Genomic DNA, 23,359 nt, shown 5'->3' on the forward strand with positions numbered 1-23,359 from the left:
TTGACTGATTTATGATTTCTCTCTGTTTCTATGAAGCACGGTCACTATATGATTGTTCATCACTTTAACTACACATCATGGCCAGAACATGGCGTTCCCGAGTCCAGCTCTACTCTCATCCAGTTTGTCAAAGCGGTCCGGTCCAATCGAAGCAATGACAACACAACTATAGTTGTCCACTGCAGGTATGGCAGTCGCTATTTCGTGTATGTTTGTAAGTTCTGTCCGCTTGTTAAGAGTGATGTCACACTTCTGGGTCTTAACGCTTCATCAGATGCCTTAAAGGAATATTCCATTTTCTAAAAAGGAAATCCAGATAATTTACTCACCAGCATGTCATCCAAAATGTTGATGTCTTTCTTTGTTCAATCGAGAAGAAATTATGTTTTTTGAGGAAAACATTGCAGGATTTTTCTCATTTTAATGGACTTTGATTTGATACTTGACTCAACACTTAACAGTTTTTTTCAACGGAGTTTCAAAGGTCTATAAACGATCCCAAACGAGGCATAAGGGTCTTATATAGCGAAACGATTGTCATTTTTGACAAGAAAAATAAAAAATATGCTCTTTTAAACCACAACTTTTCGTCTAGGTCTGATCCAGCGCGACCTAACGTAAATGCGTAGTGACGTAGGGATGTTACGTGTTACATATATAAAACGCACATTTTAAACAATAAACTGACACAAATACATTAATTAGTATCAGTTGACATACAACAACGTAGGAACGGTCCTCTTTCAATCACTTGTAAACACTGGGGCGGAGTTTCGCGTTCGTCCTCTGTGACCTCTTGACATCATGACGCATTGGTGGGGTCACGCTGGCGCATCACGACCGGATCTAGACGAGAAGTTGTGGTTTAAAAGTGGATATCTTGTTGAGTGTTGAGTTAAGTATTAAATGTTGGGCTCTATTAAAGTCCATTAAAATGAGAAAAATCCTGCAATGTTTTCCTCAAAAAAACATAATTTCTTCTCAATTGAACAAAGAAAGACATCAACATTTTGGATGACATGGTGGTGAGTAAATTATCTGGATTTTTGTTTTAAGAAAATGGAATATTCCTTTAAGCAAACAACAAACTATAGTAATAAACACTCACAGAACCGTGTAAAACTACTAAAAAAATCATGATCCTAATCTTTATCTCCATACTAAAATCCTCAGAAAGTAATGATCTTTTATGAATTGTTGAAGGAAAACACCAAAGTTTTTTTAATATTTTACTATGTTCTTACCTCAACTTAGATGAATTAATACATACCTTTTTTCAATGCATGCATTTAGCCTAGCCCCATTCTTTCCTATGGCTCCAAACAAAAGTTTTATGTTGTGCACCATACTTACTCGTATAACTACTCGTGTAACAGTCTTTAAATAGGGAAAACATGGAAGTGTTTGGTTGCTTCTAAATTCATCCCTGTATGGATCCTAAGGAATGAATGGGGCTAGGCTAAATGCTAACACATTCACAAGGAGCCGAACAAAGATTAAAAGTGCATGCATTGAAAAAATATAGGTATGTATTAATTCATCTTAGTAAAACATAATAAAATATTGAAAAACGGTGGTGTTTTCCTTTAAAGGGGCCATGGCACAAGACTTTTTTAAGATGTCAAAAAAATCTTTGGTGTCTCCAGAGTACATATGTGAAGTTTCAGCTCAAAATACCATATAAATTAAAACTGCAAGCAGTGATGGAAGGGCCCTCGCACTCATGTGCACCGCCACTCTATGGCCTTAGTAAAGCAATAAACCAGGGGGATTGAAATTTCCGTGGATAAATATAGGTGGATATTCAAAGGAACTTTGAAATGCCACTACTCCTTTATGCAGCAGGTGGCGCTATGATTGTAATTGATTGTTGTAACATTGATGTGTTGAGGCCAGGACCCTTGTCAAACGTATGATGTCTGTGACAGGTCGGACATTGCATGTTTGAGTTACAACAGCTTTCTTATGGCGAAAAATCAAACTTTGACAGGCCACAACGGACACGCCCCTTTAACGAAATGTCAAGATCTTCACAATTTATCATTGTGAAGTCCCTAAGTTCAGACTGACCAAATATGATGATGATCTGAATACATTTCAATGAGCAGTAAATCACAGTGTAAAACATGTCATTTCCTGCTTCCAGCAGGTGGCACTATAACTTACTGAATATTGCCATGTTGATGTGTTTAGGACAGGACAATTATCAAACTTGTGAAGCGTGGGTCAGATTGGACATTTTAAACCTGAGTTAGAACAACTTCCTGTTTCATTGAGAAACACAGAAATTTGGCAAGCCGCCACATACACACCCTCCATTGAAATGTCAAGATCTCTGCAATTTAGCATTGCAAAGCCCTTTAGATGACACTCACCAAATATGATGATTATCTGATTAAATTTATAGGAGGAGTTTGTTAAAATACGAAGGCCAGAAATGGCAAAATTTGCACTCAAATTACAGAGAAAATTCAAAATGGCTCACTTCCTGTTGGGTTTAGAGTTTTGCTCCAAGAGACTTTTTTGTAGGTCTTGGGGTGATACATGATCCTACCGCATTTCGTATCTGTGCGATTAACGTAGCGGGGGGGCTGCTCTATTGAATTTTTGTAGGTGGCACTATAGAGCCATTTTAACACCCCAAGTTCTGAAGCCTATATCACATGAAAATATTCGCCACTTTTGACACGTGTGCAACGTTTCATGACTTTTTGAGCTCGTTTAGGCTGTCAAAAATGGGATTCATTTAGCGATACTTTGCGAGGCCGCAACGGACACGCCCTTTAACGAAAAGTCAAGGTCGTTGCTATTTATCATCACACAAGGTCTTAAGATTAGACTGATGAAATATGATGTTGATATGGTTAAATCTCTAAGAGCAGTAAGTCACAGCATAAAAGGTGGTATTTCCTGCTGCCTCTAGGTGGCGCTATGACTGATACTGAATTATGCCATGTTGATGTGTTCAGGCCGGGACCCTTATGAAACGTGTGAAGTTGGGGGCAGATCGGACTATGTATGTCTGAATTACAACAGCTTCCTGTTTCATGGTGAAACATCACACTTTGCCAGGCTACCACGGACACGCCCTTCAACGAAAAGTCAAGATCTTTGCAATTTATCACCGCAACGGGCTTAAAATCAGTCAGACCAAATATGATGATGATTTGATTAAATCTCTAAGAGCAGTAAATCAGAGCGTAAAACATGGTATTTCCTCCTACCTCTAGGTGGCGCTATGAGTAAAGTTGAATATTGGCATTGAAATGTGTTCAGGTCAAGACCCTTATCAAACATGTGAAGCGTGGGGCAGATTGGACATTGTATGCCTGAGATAGAGCAACTTCCTGTTTCATGGTGAAAATGCTGAAATTTGTCAGGCCGCCACGGACACACCCTCCGACGAAAAGTCAAGATCTCCGCAATTTAACATCGCAAAGGCCTTTAGATGAGATTGACCAAATATGACGATGATCTGATTAAATCTGTAGGAGGAGTTAATTAAAGTATGAAGCCTGGAAATGACCAAATTTGCACAAAAATCAAGGCAAAAATTCAAAATGGCCGACTTCCTGTGGGGTTTAGAGCTTCGCTCCAAGAGACTTTTTTGTAGGTCTTGGGGTGATAGATGATCCTACCAAATTTCGTATCTGTACGTTTTTCGTAGCGGGGGGGCTGTTCTCTTGAAATTTTGCAGGTGGCGCTATCGAGCCATTTCTACACGCCCACTTCTAGCGCCTATGCCACATGTAAATTTTCGCCACTTCTGACATGTGTGCAAAATTTCATGAGTTTTCGAGCATGTTTCGCCCCTCAAAAATGCGATCCATTTCGGAGAAGAAAAAGAATAATAAGAATAAGAATAATTAAAGCTGCAAGCAGCGATGGAAGGGCCCTCGCACGCATGTGCACCGCTACCCTATGGCATTAGTAAAGCAGTGAACCAGGGGGATATGAATTAAAGTGGGTAAATATAGGTGGATATTCAAAGGGAAACTGATGTGCCACACCGCTTGTGTGCAGCAGGTGGCGCTACGACTGTACCTGATTATTGTTATATTGTCGTGTTCAGGCCGGGATCCTTATCAAACTTGTGAAGTCGGGGGCAGATCGGAAAATGTATGTCTGAATTACAACAGCTTCCTGTTTCATGGCGAAATATCACACTTTGCCAGGCTGCCACGGACACGCCCTTTAACAAAAAGTCAAGATCTTCGCAATTTATCACGGCAAAGGGCTTAACATCAGTCTGACCAAATATGATGATTATTTGATTAAATCTCTAAGAGCAGTAAATCACAGCGTAAAACAAGGCATTTCCTGCTACCTCTAGGTGGCGCTATGACTGAAGCTGAATATTGGCATCAAAATGTGTTCAGGTCAAGACTCTTATCAAACATGTGAAGCGTGGGGCAGATTGGACATTGTATGCCTGAGATAGAACAACTTCCTGTTTCATGGCGAAAATGCTGAACTTTGTCAGGCCGTCACGGACACACCCTCCAACGAAAAGTCAAGATCTCTGCAATTTAGCATCGCAAAGGCCTTTAGATGAGACTGACCAAATATGATAATGATCGGATTAAATCGCTAGGAGGAGTTCGTTAAAGTACGACGCTTAGAAATGTCAAAAAATGACAGAGAAAATTCAAAATGGCCGACTTCCTGTGGCGTTTAGATCTTAGCTCCAAGAGACTTTTTTGTAGGTCTTGGGGTGCTTGATGATCCTACCAAATTTCGTATCTGTATGTTTTTCGTAGTGGGGGGGCTGTTCTCTTGAAATTTTGCAGGTGGCGCTATCGAGCCATTTCTACACGCCCACTTCTGACGCCTATACTACATGTAAATTTTCGCCACTTTTGACGCGTGTGCAAATTTTCATGAGTTTTCGGGTATGTTTAGGCCTTCAAAAATGCGATTCATTTCGGAATATAATAATAATAATAATAATAATAATAATAATAATAATAATAAACGAAGCAAAAACAATAGGGCTTTGCACCCACGGTGCAGGCCATTCTGGCCTGCTCCTCGGTGCTCGGGCCCTAATTAAAGCTGCAAGCAGCGATGGAAGGGCCCTCGCACGCATGTGCACCGCTACCCTATGGCATTAGTAAAGCAGTGAACCAGGGGGATATGAATTAAAGTGGGTAAATATAGGTAGATATTCAAAGGAAAATGTGCAGCAGGTGGCGCTATGACTGTACATGATTATTATAATATTGACGTGTTCAGGCCGGGACCCTTAACACACGTGTGAAGTCTGGAGCAGATCGAACAATGTATGTCTGAATTACAACAGCTTTCTGTTTCATGGCGAAACATCACACTTTGCCAGGCCGCCACGGACACGCCCTTCAACGAAAAGTCAAGATCTTCTGAATATATCATATTAAAGTCCTTAAGATCAGTATTACCAAAAATGATGATGATTTGATTAAATATCTAAGAGCAGTAAATCACAGCGTAAAACATGTAATTTCCTGCAACCTCTAGGTGGTGCTATGATTAAAGCTGAATATTGGCATTGAAATGTGTTCAGGCCAAGACCCTTATCAAACTTGTGAAGCATGGGTCAGATTGGACATTGTATGCCTGAGTTAGAACCACTTCCTGTTTCATGGCGAAAACGTTGAAATTTGTCAGGCTGCCACGGACACACCCTCTAACGAAAAGTCAAGATCTCCGCAATTTAACATCGCAAAGGCCTTTAGATGACATTGACCAAATATTACGATGATTGGAATAAATCTGTAGGAGGAGTTCGTTAAAGTATGAAGCCTGGAAATGACCAAATTTGCACAGAAATCACAGCAAAAATTCAAAATGGCCGACTTCCTGTGGGGTTTAGAGCTTAGCTTCAAGAGACTTTTTTGTAAGTCTTGGGGTGATAGATGATCCTACCAAATTTCATATCTGTATGTTTTTCGTAGTGGGGGGGCTGTTCTTTTGAAATTTTGCAGGTGGCGCTATCGAGCCATTTCTACACGCCCACTTCTGGCGCCTATGCCACATGTAAATTTTCGCCACTTCTGACGTGTGTGCAACGTTTTATGACTTTTTGGACTTGTTTAGCCTGTCAAAAATGCGATTCATTTAGCGATACTTGGCGAGGCCGCCATGGACACGCCCTTTAATGAAAAGTCAAGGTCGTTGTTTTTTATCATCACACAAGGTCTTGAGATTACACTGGTGAAATATGATGTTGATATGGTTAAATATCTAAGAGCAGTAAATCACAGCGTAAAACATGGTATTTCCTGCTGCCTCTAGGTGGCGCTATGAGTGTTACTGAATTATGCCATGTTGATGTGTTCAGGCCTGGACCCTTATCAAACGTGTGAAGTCAGGGGCAGATCGGACATTGTATGCCTGAGTTATAACAACTTCCTGTTTCATGGCGAAACATCACACTTTGCCAGGCCGCCACGGACACGCCCTTCAACGAAAATTCAAGATCTTTGCAATTTATCAAGGAAAAGGGCTTAACATCAGTCAGACCAAATATGATGATTTGATTAAATCTCTAAGAGCAGTAAATCAGAGCATAAAACATAGTATTTCCTCCTACCTCTAGGTGGCGCTATGAGTGAAGTTGAATATTGGCATTGAAATGTGTTCAGACCAAGACCCTTATCAAACATGTGAAGCGTGGGGCAGATTGGACATTGTATGCCTGAGTTAGAGCCACTTCCTGTTTCATGGCGAAAATGCCGAAATTTGTCAGGCCGCCACGGACACACCCTCTGACGAAAAGTCAAGATCTCCGCAATTTAACATCGCAAAGGCCTTTAGATGAGATTGACCAAATATGACGATGATCGGATTAAATCTGTAGGAGGAGTTCGTTAAAGTATGAAGGCTGGAAATGACCAAATTTGCACAAAAATCAAGGCAAAAATTCAAAATGGCCGACTTCCTGTTGGGTTTAGAGCTTCGCTCCAAGAGACTTTTTTGTAGGTCTTGGGGTGATAGATGATCCTACCAAATTTCGTATCTGTACGTTTTTCGTAGTGGGGGGGCTGTTCTCTTGAAATTTTGCAGGTGGCGCTATCGAGCCATTTCTACACGCCCACTTCTGGGGCCTATGCCACATGTAAATTTTCGCCACTCCTGACATGTGTGCAAAATTTCATGAGTTTTCGAGCATGTTTCGCCCCTCAAAAATGCGATTCACTTTGGAGAAGAAGAAGAATAAATAATAATAATAATAAACGGAGCAAAAACAATAGGGTCCTCACACTTGTGTGCTCGGGCCCTAATTAAAGCTGCAAGCAGCGATGGAAGGGCCCTCGCACGCATGTGCACCGCTACCCTATGGCATTAGTAAAGCAGTGAACCAGGGGGATAAGAATTAAAGTGGGTAAATATAGGTGGATATTCAAAGGAAAATTGATGTGCTACAACGCCTGTGTGCAGTAGGTGGCGCTATGAATGTACCTGTTTATTGTTATATTGACATGTTCCGGCCGGGACCCCTAACAAACGTGTGAAGTCTGGGGCAGATCGAACAATGTATGCCTGAATTACAACAGCTTCCTGTTTCATGGCGAAACATCACACTTTGCCAGGCTGCCACGGACACGCCCTTACACAAAAAGTCAAGATCTTCGCTAATTATCAACGCAAAGGGCTTAAGATCAGTCTGACCAGATATGATGATGATTTCATTAAATCTCTAAGAGCAGTAAATCACAGCGTAAAACAAGGCATTTCCTGCTACCTCTAGGTGGCGCTATGGCTGAAGCTGAATATAGGCATTGAAATGTGTTCAGGCCAAGACTGTTATCAAACATGTGAAGTGTGTGGCAGATTGGACATTGTATGCCTTAGTTATAACAACTTCCTGTTTCATGGCGAAAATGCTGAACTTTGTCAGGCCGCCACGGACACACGCTCCAACGAAAAGTCAAAAGCTCCGCAATTTAACATCGCAAAGGCCTTTAGATGAGATTGACCAAATATGATGACGATCTGATAAAATCTGTAGGAGGAGTTCGTTAAAGTACGAAGCCTGGAAATGACAAAATTTGCACAGAAATCACTTCAAAAATTCAAAATGGCCGACTTCCTGTGGGGTTTAGAGCTTAGCTTCAAGAGACTTTTTTGTACGTTTTGGGGTGATAGATGATCCTACCAAATTTCATATCTGTATGTTTTTCATAGTGGGGGGGCTGTTGTCTTGAAATTTTGCAGGTGGCGCTATCGAGCCATTTTTAGACGCCCACTTCTGATGCCTATACGACATGTAAATTTTCGCCACTTCTGACGCGTATGCAAATTTTCATGAGTTTTCGAGTATGTTTAGCCCCTCAAAAATGCGATCCATTTCGGAGAAGAAGAATAAGAATAATAATAATTAAAGCTGCAAGCAGCGATGGAAGGGCCCTCGCACGCATGTGCACCGCTACCCTATGCTATTAGTAAAGCAGTTAACCAGGGGGATCTTAATTATAGTGGGCAAATATAGGTGGATATTCAAAGGGAAACTGATGTGCCACACCGCCTGTGTGCAGCAGGTGGCGCTGTGACTGTAACTGATTGTTGTTATATTAATGTGTTCAGGCCGGGACCCTTATCAAAAGTGTGAAGTATAGGGCAGATTGGATAATGTATGCCTGAATTGCAACAGATTCCTGTTTCATGGCGAAACATCACTCTTTGCCAGGCCGTCACGGACACGCCCTTCAACGAAAAGTCAAGATCTTCGTAATTTTTCATCGCAAAGGGCTTAAGATCAGTCTCACCTGATATGATAATGATTTGATTAAATCTCTGAGAACAGTAAATCACAGTGTAAATCAAGGCATTTCCTGCTACCTTTAGGTGGCGCTAGGACTGAAGCTGAATATTGGCATTGAAATGTGTTCAGGCCAAGACCCTTATCAAACATGTGAAGCGTGGGGCAGATTGGACATTGTATGCCTTAGTTATAAAAACGTCCTGTTTCATGGCGAAAACGCTGATATTTGGCAGGTCGCCACGGACACACCCTCCAACGAAAAGTCAAAAGCTCCGCAATTTAACATCGCAAAGGCCTTTAGATGAGATTGACCAAATATGATGACGATCTATTAAAATCTCTAGGAGGAGTTCGTTAAAGTACGAAGCCTGGAAATGACAAAATTTGCACATAAATTACAGCAAAAATTCAAAATGGACGACTTCCTGTGGGGTTTAGAGCTTCGCTCCAAGAGACTTTTTTGTAGGTCTTGGGGTGATAGATGACCCTACCAAATTTCGTATCTGTAGGTTTTTCGTAGTGGGGGGGCTGTTCTCTTGAAATTTTGCAGGTGGCGCTATTGAGCCATTTCTACACGCCCACTTCTGGCGCCTATGCCACGTGTAAATTTTTGCCACTTCTGACGTGTGTGCAACGTTTTATGACTTTTTGAGCTTGTTTAGCCTGTCAAAAATGCAATTCATTTAGCGATACTTTGCGAGGCTGCAACGCACACGCCCTTTAATGAAAAGTCAAGGCCGTTGCTCTTTATCATCACACAAGGTCTTGAGATTACATTGGTGAAATATGATGTTGATATGTTTAAATCTCTAAGAGCAGTAAGACACAGCATAAAACATGGTATTTCCTGCTGCCTCTAGGTGGCGCTATGAGTGTTACTGAATTATGCCATGTTGATGTGTTCAGGCCTGGACCCTTATCAAACGTGTGAAGTCAGGGGCAGATCGGACATCGTATGCCTGAATTACATCAGCTTCCTGTTTCATGGCGAAACATCAAACTTTCCCAGGCCGCCAAGGACACGCCCTCCAACGAAAAGTCAAAAGCTCCGCAATTTAGCATCGCAAAGGCCTTTAGATGATACTGACCAAATATGATGATGATCAGAGTAAATCTCTAGGAGGAGTTTGTTAAAGTACGACGCTTGGAAATGTCCAAAAATGACAGAGAAAATTCAAAATGGCCGACTTCCTGTGGGGTTTAGAGGTTCGCTCCAAGAGACTTTTTTGTAGGTCTTGGAGTGATAGATGATCCTACCAAATTTCGTATCTGTACGTTTTTCGTAGTGGGGGGGCTGTTCTCTTGAAATTTTGCAGGTGGCGCTATCGAGCCATTTTTACACGCCCACTTCTGACGCCTATACTACATGTAAATTTTCGCCACTTCTGACGCGTGTGCAAATTTTCATGAGTTTTCGGGTATGTTTAGGCCCTCAAAAATGCGATCCATTTCGGAGAAGAAGAAGAAGAAGAAGAAGAAGAAGAAGAAGAAAAATAATAATAATAATAAACGGAGCAAAAACAATAGGGTCCTCACACCCTGGTGTGCTCGGGCCCTAATAATAATAATAAACGGAGCAAAAACAATAGGGTCCTCACACCCTGGTGTGCTCGGGCCCTAATAATAAACGGAGCAAAAACAATAGGGTCCTCACACCCTGGTGTGCTCGGGCCCTAATAATAATAAACGAAGCAAAAACAATAGGGCTTTGCACCCACGGTGCAGGCCATTCTGGCCTGCTCCTCGGTGCTCGGGCCCTAATAATAATAATAATAATAATAAACGGAGCAAAAACAATAGGGTCCTCACACCCTGGTGTGCTCTGGCCCTAATAATAAACGGAGCAAAAACAATAGGGTCCTCACACCCTGGTGTGCTCGGGCCCTAATAATAATAAACGAAGCAAAAACAATAGGGCTTTGCACCCACGGTGCAGGCCATTCTGGCCTGCTCCTCGGTGCTCGGGCCCTAATAATAATAATAATAATAATAAACGGAGCAAAAACAATAGGGTCCTCACACCCTGGTGTGCTCGGGCCCTAATAATAATCAACGAAGCAAAAACAATAGGGCTTTGCACCCACGGTGCAGGCCATTCTGGCCTGCTCCTCGGTGCTCGGGCCCTAATAATAATAATAATAATAAACGAAGCAAAAACAATAGGGCTTTGCACCCACGGTGCAGGCCATTCTGGCCTGCTCCTCGGTGCTCGGGCCCTAATTAAAGCTGCAAGCAGCGATGGAAGGGCCCTCGCACGCATGTGCACCGCTACCCTATGCTATTAGTAAAGCAGTTAACCAGGGGGATCTTAATTATAGTGGGCAAATATAGGTGGATATTCAAAGGGAAACTGATGTGCCACACCGCCTGTGTGCAGCAGGTGGCGCTGTGACTGTAACTGATTGTTGTTATATTAATGTGTTCAGGCCGTGACCCTTATCAAAAGTGTGAAGTATAGGGCAGATCGGATAATGTATGCCTGAATTGCAACAGATTCCTGTTTCATGGCGAAACATCACTCTTTGCCAGGCCGCCACGGACACGCCCTTCAACCAAAAGTCAAGATCTTCGTAATTTTTCATCGCAAAGGGCTTAAGATCAGTCTCACCTGATATGATAATGATTTGATTAAATCTCTGATAACAGTAAATCACAGTGTAAAACAAGGCATTTCCTGCTACCTTTAGGTGGCGCTATGACTGAAGCTGAATATTGGCATTGAAATGTGTTCAGGCCAAGACCCTTATCAAACATGTGAAGTGTGGGGCAGATTGGACATTGTATGCCTTAGTTATAAAAACGTCCTGTTTCATGGCGAAAACGCTGATATTTGGCAGGTCGCCACGGACACACCCTCCAACGAAAAGTCAAAAGCTCCGCAATTTAACATCGCAAAGGCCTTTAGATGAGATTGACCAAATATGATGACGATCTATTAAAATCTCTAGGAGGAGTTCGTTAAAGTACGAAGCCTGGAAATGACAAAATTTGCACATAAATTACAGCAAAAATTCAAAATGGACGACTTCCTGTGGGGTTTAGAGCTTCGCTCCAAGAGACTTTTTGGTAGGTCTTGGGGTGATAGATGACCCTACCAAATTTCGTATCTGTAGGTTTTTCGTAGTGGGGGGGCTGTTCTCTGGAAATTTTGCAGGTGGCGCTATTGAGCCATTTCTACACGCCCACTTCTGGCGCCTATGCCACGTGTAAATTTTTGCCACTTCTGACGTGTGTGCAACGTTTTATGACTTTTTGAGCTTGTTTAGCCTGTCAAAAATGCGATTCATTTAGCGATACTTTGCGAGGCTGCCACGGACACGCCCTTTAATGAAAAGTCAAGGCCGTTGCTCGTTATCATCACACAAGGTCTTGAGATTACACTGGTGAAATATGATGTTGATATGTTTAAATCTCTAAGAGCAGTAAGACACAGCGTAAAACATGGTATTTCCTGCTGCCTCTAGGTGGCGCTATGAGTGTTACTGAATTATACCATGTTGATGTGTTCAGGCCTGGACCCTTATCAAACGTGTGAAGTCAGGGGCAGATCGGACAATGTATGCCTGAATTACATCAGCTTCCTGTTTCATGGCGAATTATCAAACTTTCCCAGGCCGCCAAGGACACGCCCTCCAACGAAAAGTCAAAAGCTCCGCAATTTAGCATCGCAAAGGCCTTTAGATGATACTGACCAAATATGATGATGATTAGAGTAAATCTCTAGGAGGAGTTCGTTAAAGTACGACGCTTGGAAATGTCCAAAAATGACAGAGAAAATTCAAAATGGCCGACTTCCTGTGGGGTTTAGAGGTTCGCTCCAAGAGACTTTTTTGTAGGTCTTGGAGTGATAGATGGTCCTACCAAATTTCGTATCTGTACGTTTTTCGTAGTGGGGGGGCTGTTCACTTGAAATTTTGCAGGTGGCGCTATCGAGCCATTTTTACACGCCCACTTCTGACGCCTATACTACATGTAAATTTTCGCCACTTCTGACGCGTGTGCAAATTTTCATGAGTTTTCGGGTATGTTTAGGCCCTCAAAAATGCGATCCATTTCGGAGAAGAAGAAGAAGAAGAAGAAGAAGAAGAAGAAGAAGAAGAAAAATAATAATAATAATAAACGGAGCAAAAACAATAGGGTCCTCACACCCTGGTGTGCTCGGGCCCTAATTAAAGCTGCAAGCAGCGATGGAAGGGCCCTCGCACGCATGTGCACCGCTACCCTATGGCATTAGTAAAGCAGTGAACCAGGGGGATATGAATTAAAGTGGGTAAATAATATAGGTAGATATTCAAAGGAAAATGTGCAGCAGGTGGCGCTATGACTGTACATGATTATTATTATATTGAAGTGTTCAGGCCGGGACCCTTAACACACGTGTGAAGTCTCGAGCAGATCGAACAATGTATGTCTGAATTACAACAGCTTTCTGTTTCATGGCGAAACATCACACTTTGCCAGGCCGCCACGGACACGCCCTTCAACGAAAAGTCAAGATCTTTGCAATTTATCATATTAAAGTCCTTAAGATCAGTATTACCAAAAATGATGATGATTTGATTAAATATCTAAGAGCAGTAAATCACAGCGTAAAACATGGCATTTCCTGCAACCTCTAGGTGGCGCTATGATTAAAGCTGAATATTGGCATTGAAATGTGTTCAGGCCAAGACCCTTATCAAACTTGTGAAGCATGGGGCAGATTGGACATTGTATGCCTGAGTTAGAGCCACTTCCTGTTTCATGGCGAAAATGCCGAAATTTGTCAGGCTGCCACGGACACACCCTCTAACGAAAAGTCAAGATCTCCGCAATTTAACATCGCAAAGGCCTTTAGATGACATTGACCAAATATTATGATGATTGGATTAAATCTGTAGGAGGAGTTCGTTAAAGTATGAAGCCTGGAAATGACCAAATTTGCACAGAAATCACAGCAAAAATTCAAAATGGCCGACTTCCTGTGGGGTTTAGAGCTTAGCTTCAAACAGACTTTTTTGTAAGTCTTGGGGTGATAGATGATCCTACCAAATTTCATATCTGTATGTTTTTCGTAGTGGGGGGGCTGTTCTTTTGAAATTTTGCAGGTGGCGCTATCGAGCCATTTCTACACGCCCACTTCTGGCGCCTATGCCAGATGTAAATTTTCGCCACTTCTGACGTGTGTGCAACGTTTTATGACTTTTTGGGCTTGTTTAGCCTGTCAAAAATGCGATTCATTTAGCGATACTTGGCGAGGCCGCCATGGACACGCCCTTTAATGAAAAGTCAAGGTCGTTGTTTTTTATCATCACACAAGGTCTTGAGATTACACTGGTGAAATATGATGTTGATATGGTTAAATATCTAAGAGCAGTAAATCACAGCGTAAAACATGGTATTTCCTGCTGCCTCTAGGTGGCGCTATGAGTGTTACTGAATTATGCCATGTTGATGTGTTCAGGCCTGGACCCTTATCAAACGTGTGAAGTCAGGGGCAGATCGGACATTGTATGCCTGAGTTATAACAACTTCCTGTTTCATGGTGAAACATCACACTTTGCCAGGCCGCCACGGACACGCCCTTCAACGAAAAGTCAAGATCTTCGCAATTTATCAAGGAAAAGGGCTTAACATCAGTCAGACCAAATATGATGATGATTTGATTAAATCTCTAAGAGCAGTAAATCAGACCATAAAACATGGTATTTCCTCCTACCTCTAGGTGGCGCTATGAGTGAAGTTGAATATTGGCATTGAAATGTGTTCAGGTCAAGACCCTTATCAAATGTATGAAGCGTGGGGCAGATTGGACATTGTATGCCTGAGTTAGAGCCACTTCCTGTTTCATGGCGAAAATGCCGAAATTTGTCAGGCCGCCACGGACACACCCTCTGACGAAAAGTCAAGATCTCCGCAATTTAACATCGCAAAGGCCTTTAGATGAGATTGACCAAATATGACGATGATCGGATTAAATCTGTAGGAGGAGTTCGTTAAAGTATGAAGGCTGGAAATGACCAAATTTGCACAAAAATTAAGGCAAAAATTCAAAATGGCGGACTTCCTGTTGGGTTTAGAGCTTCGCTCCAAGAGACTTTTTTGTAGGTCTTGGGGTGATAGATGATCCTACCAAATTTCGTATCTGTACGTTTTTCGTAGTGGGGGGGGCTGTTCTCTTGAAATTTTGCAGGTGGCGCTATCGAGCCATTTCTACACGCCCACTTCTGGCGCCTATGCCACATGTAAATTTTCGCCACTCCTGACATGTGTGCAAAATTTCATGAGTTTTCGAGCATGTTTCGCCCCTCAAAAATGCGATTCACTTTGGAGAAGAAGAAGAATAAATAATAATTAAAGCTGCAAGCAGCGATGGAAGGGCCCTCGCACGCATGTGCACCGCCACCCTATGGCATTAGTAAAGCAGTGAACCAGGGGGATATGAATTAAAGTGGGTAAATATAGGTGGATATTCAAAGGACAAAAAATGTGCCACACCGCCTGTGTGCAGCAGGTGGCGCTATGACTGTACCTGATTATTGTTATATTGATGTGTTCAGGCCGGGACCCTTATCAAACTTGTGAAGTCGGGGGCAGATCAGATAATGTATGCTTGAATTACAACCGCTTCCTGTTTCATGGCGAAACATCACACTTTGCCAGGCTGCCACGGACACGCCCTTTAACGAAAAGTCAAGATCTTCGCAATTTATCACGGCAAAGGGCTTAACATCAGTCTGACCAAATATGATGATGATTTGATTAAATCTCTAAGAGCAGTAAATCACAGCGTAAAACATGGCATTTCCGGCTACCTCTAGGTGGCGCTATGACTGAAGCTGAATATTGGCATTAAAATGTGTTCAGGTCAAGACCCTTATCAAACGTGTGAAGCGTGGGGCAGATTGGACATTGTATGCCTTAGTTAGAACCACTTCCTGTTTCCTGGCGAAAACGACGAAATTTGGCAGGCCGCCACGGACACACCCTCCAACGAAAAGTCAAGATCTCCGCAATTTAGCATCGCAAAGGCATTTAGATGAGATTGACCAAATATGATAATGATCGGATTAAATTGCTAGGAGGAGTTCGTTAAAGTATGACGCTTGGAAATGTCAAAAAATGACAGAGAAAATTCAAAATGGCCGACTTCCTGTGGGGTTTAGAGCTTAGCTCCAAGAGACTTTTGTGTAGGTCTTGGGGTGCTAGATGATCCTACCAAATTTTGTATCTGTACGTTTTTCGTAGTGGGGGGGCTGTTCTCTTGAAATTTTGCAGGTGGCGCTATCGAGCCATTTCTACACGCCCACTTCTGACGCCTATACTACATGTAAATTTTCGCCACTTCTGACGTGTGTGCAAATTTTCATGAGTTTTCGGGTATGTTTAGGCCCTCAAAAATGCGATCCATTTCGGAGAAGAAGAAGAAGAAGAAGAAGAAGAAGAAGAAGAAAAATAATAATAATAATAAACGGAGCAAAAACAATAGGGTCCTCACACCCTGGTGTGCTCGGGCCCTAATAATAATAATAATAAACGGAGCAAAAACAATAGGGTCCTCACACTTGTGTGCTCGGGCCCTAATAATAAACGGAGCAAAAACAATAGGGTCCTCACACCCTGGTGTGCTCGGGCCCTAATAAGAATAATAATAAACGGAGCAAAAACAATAGGGTCCTCACACCCTGGTGTGCTCGGGCCCTAATAATTTATTATAGGATGTTAAAATTGCCACTTTGTAGGTGTGTGCAAAAATGTGCCGTTTTGGGTGTGTCCTTTAAAATGAGAATGAGCTGATGAAATTCAAACACTGATCACAATAATGGTGGTTTGTTGCAATTAAAACTCAATTGTGCTGATCTCTGCACTAAATGGCAGTGCTGTGGTTGGATAGTGCAGGTTAAGGGGGGGGTATTATTGTAATAAGATCTCTCTATGACATCATAAGGAGAGCCAAATTTCAACGACCTATTTTTTCATGTGTTTGTAGAGAATGGTTTACCAAAACTAAGTTACTGGGTTGATCTTGTTCACATTTTCTAGGTTGATAGAAGCACTGGGGACCCAATCATAGCACTTAAACATGAAAAAAGTCAGATTTTCATGCCATGGCCCCTTTAAAGTATTGTTGTCTGGGATATCATGAGCTTGGAGAATGTAGTGTACACAGCAAGTTTAATAAAAATATAGTGTGATATGAATAAATACCGCTCATAAACGGTATAAATGAGATTGTATTCTCATATGAAGCGAGTGGAGGCTTGGACGTTGAAATGGCATTTTTATTGTGCACATAATGTCTTACAAAATGACTTGAATTGTGTTTTTGTGATGTGATGACTGTAATGTGTGTATACACAGCGCTGGTGTGGGCAGGACCGGTGTGTTTATAGCTCTCGATCACCTCATTCAGCATTTGAGGGATCATGACTTTGTGGATATTTACGGTCTGGTTGCAGAACTCCGCGGTGAGCGGATGTGCATGGTGCAAAACCTGGTAAACACTCATTTATAATGAAGCCTCTCATGTGTATTGTCATTTAGCAGATGCTTTTATTTTGCAAATGAGAGAGCATTTAACGTTTGGTCCGGTTATTCAGATGATTGTCTGCATCTCATTCAGGCCCAGTATATGTTTCTGCATCAAAGCACTTTGGATCTGCTGTCGGCTAAAGGGAACCCTCAGTCCATCTGGTTCGTCAACTACTCCGCTCTGGAGAAGATGGATTCATTAGATGCCATGGAAGGTAAATTCAATTCATTTCTGCTGACCAAGAGGCTGAAGGTTCAAATCTCGCAAGGGGAAATCAATAAGTCAGTGTTATAGTTCATGTTATTACATGTACGGTCATGTTGAATATGCTAGAATGATGAGATTTTATTCCCAAGCTATTAATGGACTCGTTTCTATGGCAGCGCTTGGAACGACTAAATGAGTCCATGTGTGGCTTTGTTGCGGATATTGAAGCGCTGCATTAATTCACAGCACAAATATGGCTCTGACTTTAACGGTATGCCAATAAATAAGTATTTTTAATCTGTTTGATCTTCTCAGGTGATGTAGAATTGGAGTGGGAGGAGACGACGATGTAATGTAAGGAAGCTTTGTTTCCTGTCAGCTGTTCATCTGTGTCTGATGGTTGTGAGGAGAACCTCATGAAAGCCCCACAGACGCTGGGAATCGGGGCCAAACAAAGAATATAAGAGGAATTTAACATTATATAACATTCACACACATTTCTTTTCCTCATCTGATCAGTGTCTTTGATTCATTTACATCCAGCAGACAGTCTCATCCATCAAGGATGTTCTTCTGTATCTTCTGTAATTCTTTTATCTCTACCTACACTGTTTGATAACTCCTACATATGGAGTCAAAGCGGTACAGACACCGAAATTACCGGTCTGTTTTCAAAGAAAGTGAAAGAGTGGTTATGAGTTTGGAGCTGTTATACTGTAAACATGATGATGCAGATATTAAGTCGGCTCTCAGGAGCATCGTGTCTTCTGTTACACAGCTATAAAGAAATCCTGATCGTGCTCTGTAGGGATTTTAATCAAATGTAAGAATTTTGTGCAGGAGAAATAGTTTGACTGAATATTAAATCTGAAAACTGAAGCAGCAAATATGTAATAATTGATGACTGGACTAGAGATGTTCATTTTAACTGGTTAACTTTAAACCGAAGGTAAGAATTATGACTGAGAGGCTTCTGTGCCTAAAAAGCACATTATTTGGTGTAATGCAATGTTAGGTTAAAAAATTTAGTTTTTCACATACCGTACATTATTGTTGCTCCTTTATGCCCTGCATTTCTGCAACGCATTGTTTTCTACAAAACTCATCGTTCAGCTATCCATCGCATTGTGATTGGCCGAATACCTCAAGCGTGTGACGGAAATGTTACGCCCCTTACCATATTTGGAATATCAGCTCCCAAAGCACAGCGTCTCCACGACATGGCAGCAGCAATGTCTTTGTTCTTTGCATATGCATTTGGGCTGCGTTATACAAATTCGGCGCTAAGCTGCGTGTCCTGTGTGTGACCCCCTTAAAGCAACACTAAAGAGTATTTGCTCTTTGCTTCCCCTACAGATTAGAAGCGGAATTGTCCATTACCACTTTCGTAAATACTGCAGCATAGCTGGCTCTGATTGGATTGTAGGTCTGCCATAAAGCAAGTTTTTGTAGTTTTCACTCGAACTACAGGACCGCGACCCGACGGTTGGAAACTTCTTTAGTGCGGTTTTGGCCGATAGAGGGCTGCAAAGCGAATGTGAAAGTGCCGTTCACCCTGTTTCGAGTGGATGAACTTTTTTGGAAACGTTATTTTAAGGTTAAAAAAACTCTTTGGTGTTGCTTTAAGAATGTAGCAAGGCCATTATACTGTACACATACACGTTACATACAAATGAAATAATATAGATTAATATTATCAGTAAAAAATGCACAGTGCATGTCGACACGTGCCTACAGACATTTCGCCACTTTTCTATTCTTAATTTGTGTGAATTGTCTCGTGAAATCATTTGTAGTGCATATGTGTCCGTGTTTGAGTATGGTTTGGAAGCTGCACGGATACGCACCTGTGTGCAAAACGCGTTCCGCCTCTGTCTCCCGCGCATCCGGACAGACCTTCGCTGATCGCCTATGTCCTAGAACCTGACCATAAACATCTCTCTTTTTGCATAAACAGAGAAAGAAGACACAAAAGCAAAACTTTTTGAGATGTGTCCTACTTTTCTCAACCAATCAGAATAAAGCAGCCCCAAGTTTAGTCTATTTCATGAAATGTACAAAAAGAGGATTGTAATGAATTTAGTTCCGATTTAAAACACAAAGAATGAATGTTTAGAAAGCAATTCTTACTCTTTTATTCACCTTCAATCAAAACATGTTGTGAGTGTGAGAATTAAATGTGTGATCTACGGTGAGAAAACAGCACTGATCCTTTGTGTTTCTTGCTCTTTATCACACACAAGTTTTAGCCTGGAGCTATGAGGTTTAAAATACAGCATCAGACAGCACATCGCTTAAGTTAATGTTGCTCCGTCATTTATTTGATATTTGTTGATATTATTGTGCTAGATGATGTGTCTGAGACATGAAAAATAAACACCTTTCATTTCTTTTTGACTTTACATGAATGTGTAAATATTAACTTAATAAACCTCATCATTTCACTATTTTTGTTTTATTTATCTGTCTTCTCACAAACATGTTGAAAAATGACTTTGCTTTATCATAAATTATCCAGCCAAACTGTGTCAGATGACATACTTTATGTTGTGTGTATATTTGTGTTTTAAAATATATTGTTTTTCTTCCAATGATTGTTGCTGATTTTGTTGCATGCCTTAAATATCTGAAGTAATAGAAACTGGCACTTTAAAGTAAATGGCACTGGGGCGGCACCCTTTAAAAAGGTCTTAATATCTACCATTTAGCTACAGATTTGCTTGACATTTGGTACCAATATGTGCCAATGTTGTACTAATATGCACTATTTGGTAGTTTAATATCTATGTAGGGGTGAACGGGGCACAAACTAACGCGGGGTTAATTTTAACACTTTCTACCGGGCCGACCATCTGTGCTTTTGGTCTTTTTCTTTTACTGTCAGAAGATGAAGATGAAAAGTTTTGATTTGTTTTGGTTAAGATATTGAACAGTGTTTTGGAGACATGCAAGTAATTTTCTTCATCTTATGTTTTTATTTCCGAGTTGAATGTGTAAGTCACCAAATCCAACCTTATATTAATCACTGTCTTGTTACCTAAAACATAACATTGTTTTTTTAAACATGTCATCAACTCCTAGTAACTGATAGCTGGGGTTAAAAACATTTTTACACAGCGGGGTTAGTTGTCACACAGTCTCAGGTATACAATGATAATGAAATGAAAACATACTATTCATCAACATGATAACTGTTAATACAATATCAGGGGAAATAACTCACTATTATCCTTTTTTGTCCTTTCAAAACAATCACTTTATATGCATTGATGCTTAATACAAGGATGGTTAGATGAAGGATGATGGATGGATGAATGTGTGGATATCTATCTATTATAGGCAGATATATACAGTAAACAATATCCACCTTTAGTATATAGACAGAATTTGATTGAATTATTTGTGTTTAAACTAAAATTTCTAGCAGGTGTACCACCTATGGGGTAACGTTTACACTCCTGTCACTTTCAGTGTAATTGTATGATAACGCTAGATCCCACAAACAAACTTTAATTGTTAATTTGTAGCAGACATGTGTGTGTGTTGATTGTGTAAAAAATGATTCATCTAAATTAAATATTTTTTGAATGATAGAGCCAAACGCCATTAATTTGTGCCCTCTTTCTGTGCAAATGTGTACTTTTTGAAAGGGTAGCCTACTACCCCGGTGAAAACTAGGGACCATTTTTTCCAACAGTGTAACATAATACAAGATGGCACAATTATTATATTTTTATTTTTATTTGTTTAAGTAATGCAGTTCATTCTATAACACCTTACAGTTCTCCGCCAACCAAATTATAGGATTTTAATACTGATTGTTGTTTATTCTTTCTGTTCATTTAACTTTGGGGAAAAATAGATCCTTATATTTTCGTCTCACAGTTAAATGTAAAACGTTTTCATTCAGATAATTTGAGTTGGAGTTTTTAAGCTTCCTGTATTTATTAAATGGAGAAGTTGATATTTATTCATGTAAATAAATGTTAATGTTTCTAATTAGATTTCATTAGTTAGTCAACACATCAAATGTAAAGTTGAATCAATATAATGAATCAAGTCAACATCTAGTATTTGAGAATATCAAGACAAATAATGGCTTGACAGAGCACTGATCCTAACAACAGATTGTCGCTAAAAATCCATTATGATGTTTCATTAGAGATTAAAGACAAACGCAATGAATTTCTTTGACTTTTCTGCACGTTTAATGATTGAGTTATGGTTGTGACATTGCATATACTGTACAGGTTATGAGTGTATCAAGTATCTTTACACTAGAAAACTTTATCGTGCTCAATATAAATATAGATTGTATAAACCTATTGGATGAGACCATTGTTTTGACCATCATCAAGGTCACGTGACCCAAAAATTCTACACCAGAAATGACGACGTCAGACACAAAATATCTTTCTCGGTTGTGTGTTGGAAATTGAAATTGCGTTGGCCATGAGGTTTTGAGTTAAGAACAAAACTTTCAGGCAAAATATTATAGGATGGAGCTCAATGAAACGTTTTCACTAAATGCAGTGCACATTTTCACAGTAAGAATACATGGCCCAAGTGTACTTGAAAAGCAGTAATTTAACCAAACAAATCAATCATGAATGAGTGTATAATGAATAAACACAGATGTGCAAACTATACAGTAAAGCTTTCATCCTCCTATATGAATAAATATAGATTTATAAATACATTTTTTGCTGCTTTTCTGTATTTTCTGTGTCTTAAGCACAGAATGACATCATTTCAAATAATGCCTCGAACACAACAATTGATGCAGAATAATAAACCAAAACAACTAAAAGTAGTAACATAAATATAAGCATCATACATCTGAAATATATTCCCAATAAATATCTGCACATGAAGGAAATAATTGTGACATGCAAATACAGAAAACATTTTAGGTGGCAAACACAAAATTCTTCCGATATATATTTTTTAAAGATAATTTAACATAATATTAAAGTGATAAGGTTTAAAAATATACAATTTCTCAGTCATAGCCATATATAACATGTAATATTTTCTTTGTGCACCTGGTTTTCACATGAAACTACCTGAGCACCAGGTTCATCACAGTTACACGCTACTGAGTCGCTCTGTAAGAACTGACACTCAATAATAATGTTGATTTGACACACCATTACATCTCTTCTTTCAAAATCATCTCAATGAAATAAATATTCTGTTCTTATTTACACAAACAAAAACACATTAGCCAAGTGAAAATACAATTTGGAAACACTTGAATAACATTAAAGGGGACATTTCACAAGACTTTTATAAAGTAAAATAAAACGTTGTTGTCCCCAGTGTACGCATGTAAAGTTTAAGCTCAAAATAGCCCACAGATATTTAAAATGCAAATGAGCTCTGCACTAAATGGCAGTGCTGTGGTTGGATAGTGCAGATTCAGGGGGGGGGGGGGGTATTATTATAATAAGATCCCCTTTTGACATCACCAATTATAGCACTTAAACATGGAAAAAGTCTGATTGTCATGATATGTCCCCTTTAAGAGAAGTTGTGTTGTGTGTTTGCACACAGACATCTACAGTAACAACATTATTCTTTCTATTTGTTGTCATTTTCTAACAATAAGACACCAAAGAGACACCAAAGTGTTGTAACCTACAGCTTCCTTAAAAAAAACTTTTAACAAACGTGCAACGTAACAAACATTAAACAATAAATGCATGAATAAATTAATATTGGTAAGCAGTTTATATTTCATACTGGTTGTCAATGTTATAAATTAAACTTATTATGAAGTGATTCTTAAAGCAAAATACTTTCATACTTCCTCCCACCAAATCAGTAACCAATCACATTAAAGCTTTCATCAGCCGATCGTCCTGCAGGTGATATTGATTATTTCAGTACAGCTT

The 23,359-nt window shown here is 40.3% G+C and overlaps 1 protein-coding gene across 1 annotated transcript in view; it reads left to right on the forward strand.

Moving 5' to 3' along the window:
- Window positions 1–20,002, forward strand: part of ptprq (protein tyrosine phosphatase receptor type Q) — a 70,635-nt gene extending 50,633 nt beyond the window's left edge. The window contains exons 47-50 of the mRNA XM_055174860.2: window positions 37–185; window positions 17,084–17,219; window positions 17,346–17,469; window positions 17,778–20,002. Coding sequence (XP_055030835.2) covers window positions 37–185; window positions 17,084–17,219; window positions 17,346–17,469; window positions 17,778–17,815 — 447 coding nt within the window. The 3' untranslated portion in view covers window positions 17,816–20,002. The remainder of the gene's footprint in view (window positions 1–36; window positions 186–17,083; window positions 17,220–17,345; window positions 17,470–17,777) is intronic.
- Window positions 20,003–23,359: the final 3,357 nt, after the last annotated feature.

This window comes from Misgurnus anguillicaudatus, chromosome 15 (genome assembly GCF_027580225.2).
Source record: "Misgurnus anguillicaudatus chromosome 15, ASM2758022v2, whole genome shotgun sequence".
Classification (NCBI taxonomy): Eukaryota; Metazoa; Chordata; class Actinopteri; order Cypriniformes; family Cobitidae; genus Misgurnus; species Misgurnus anguillicaudatus.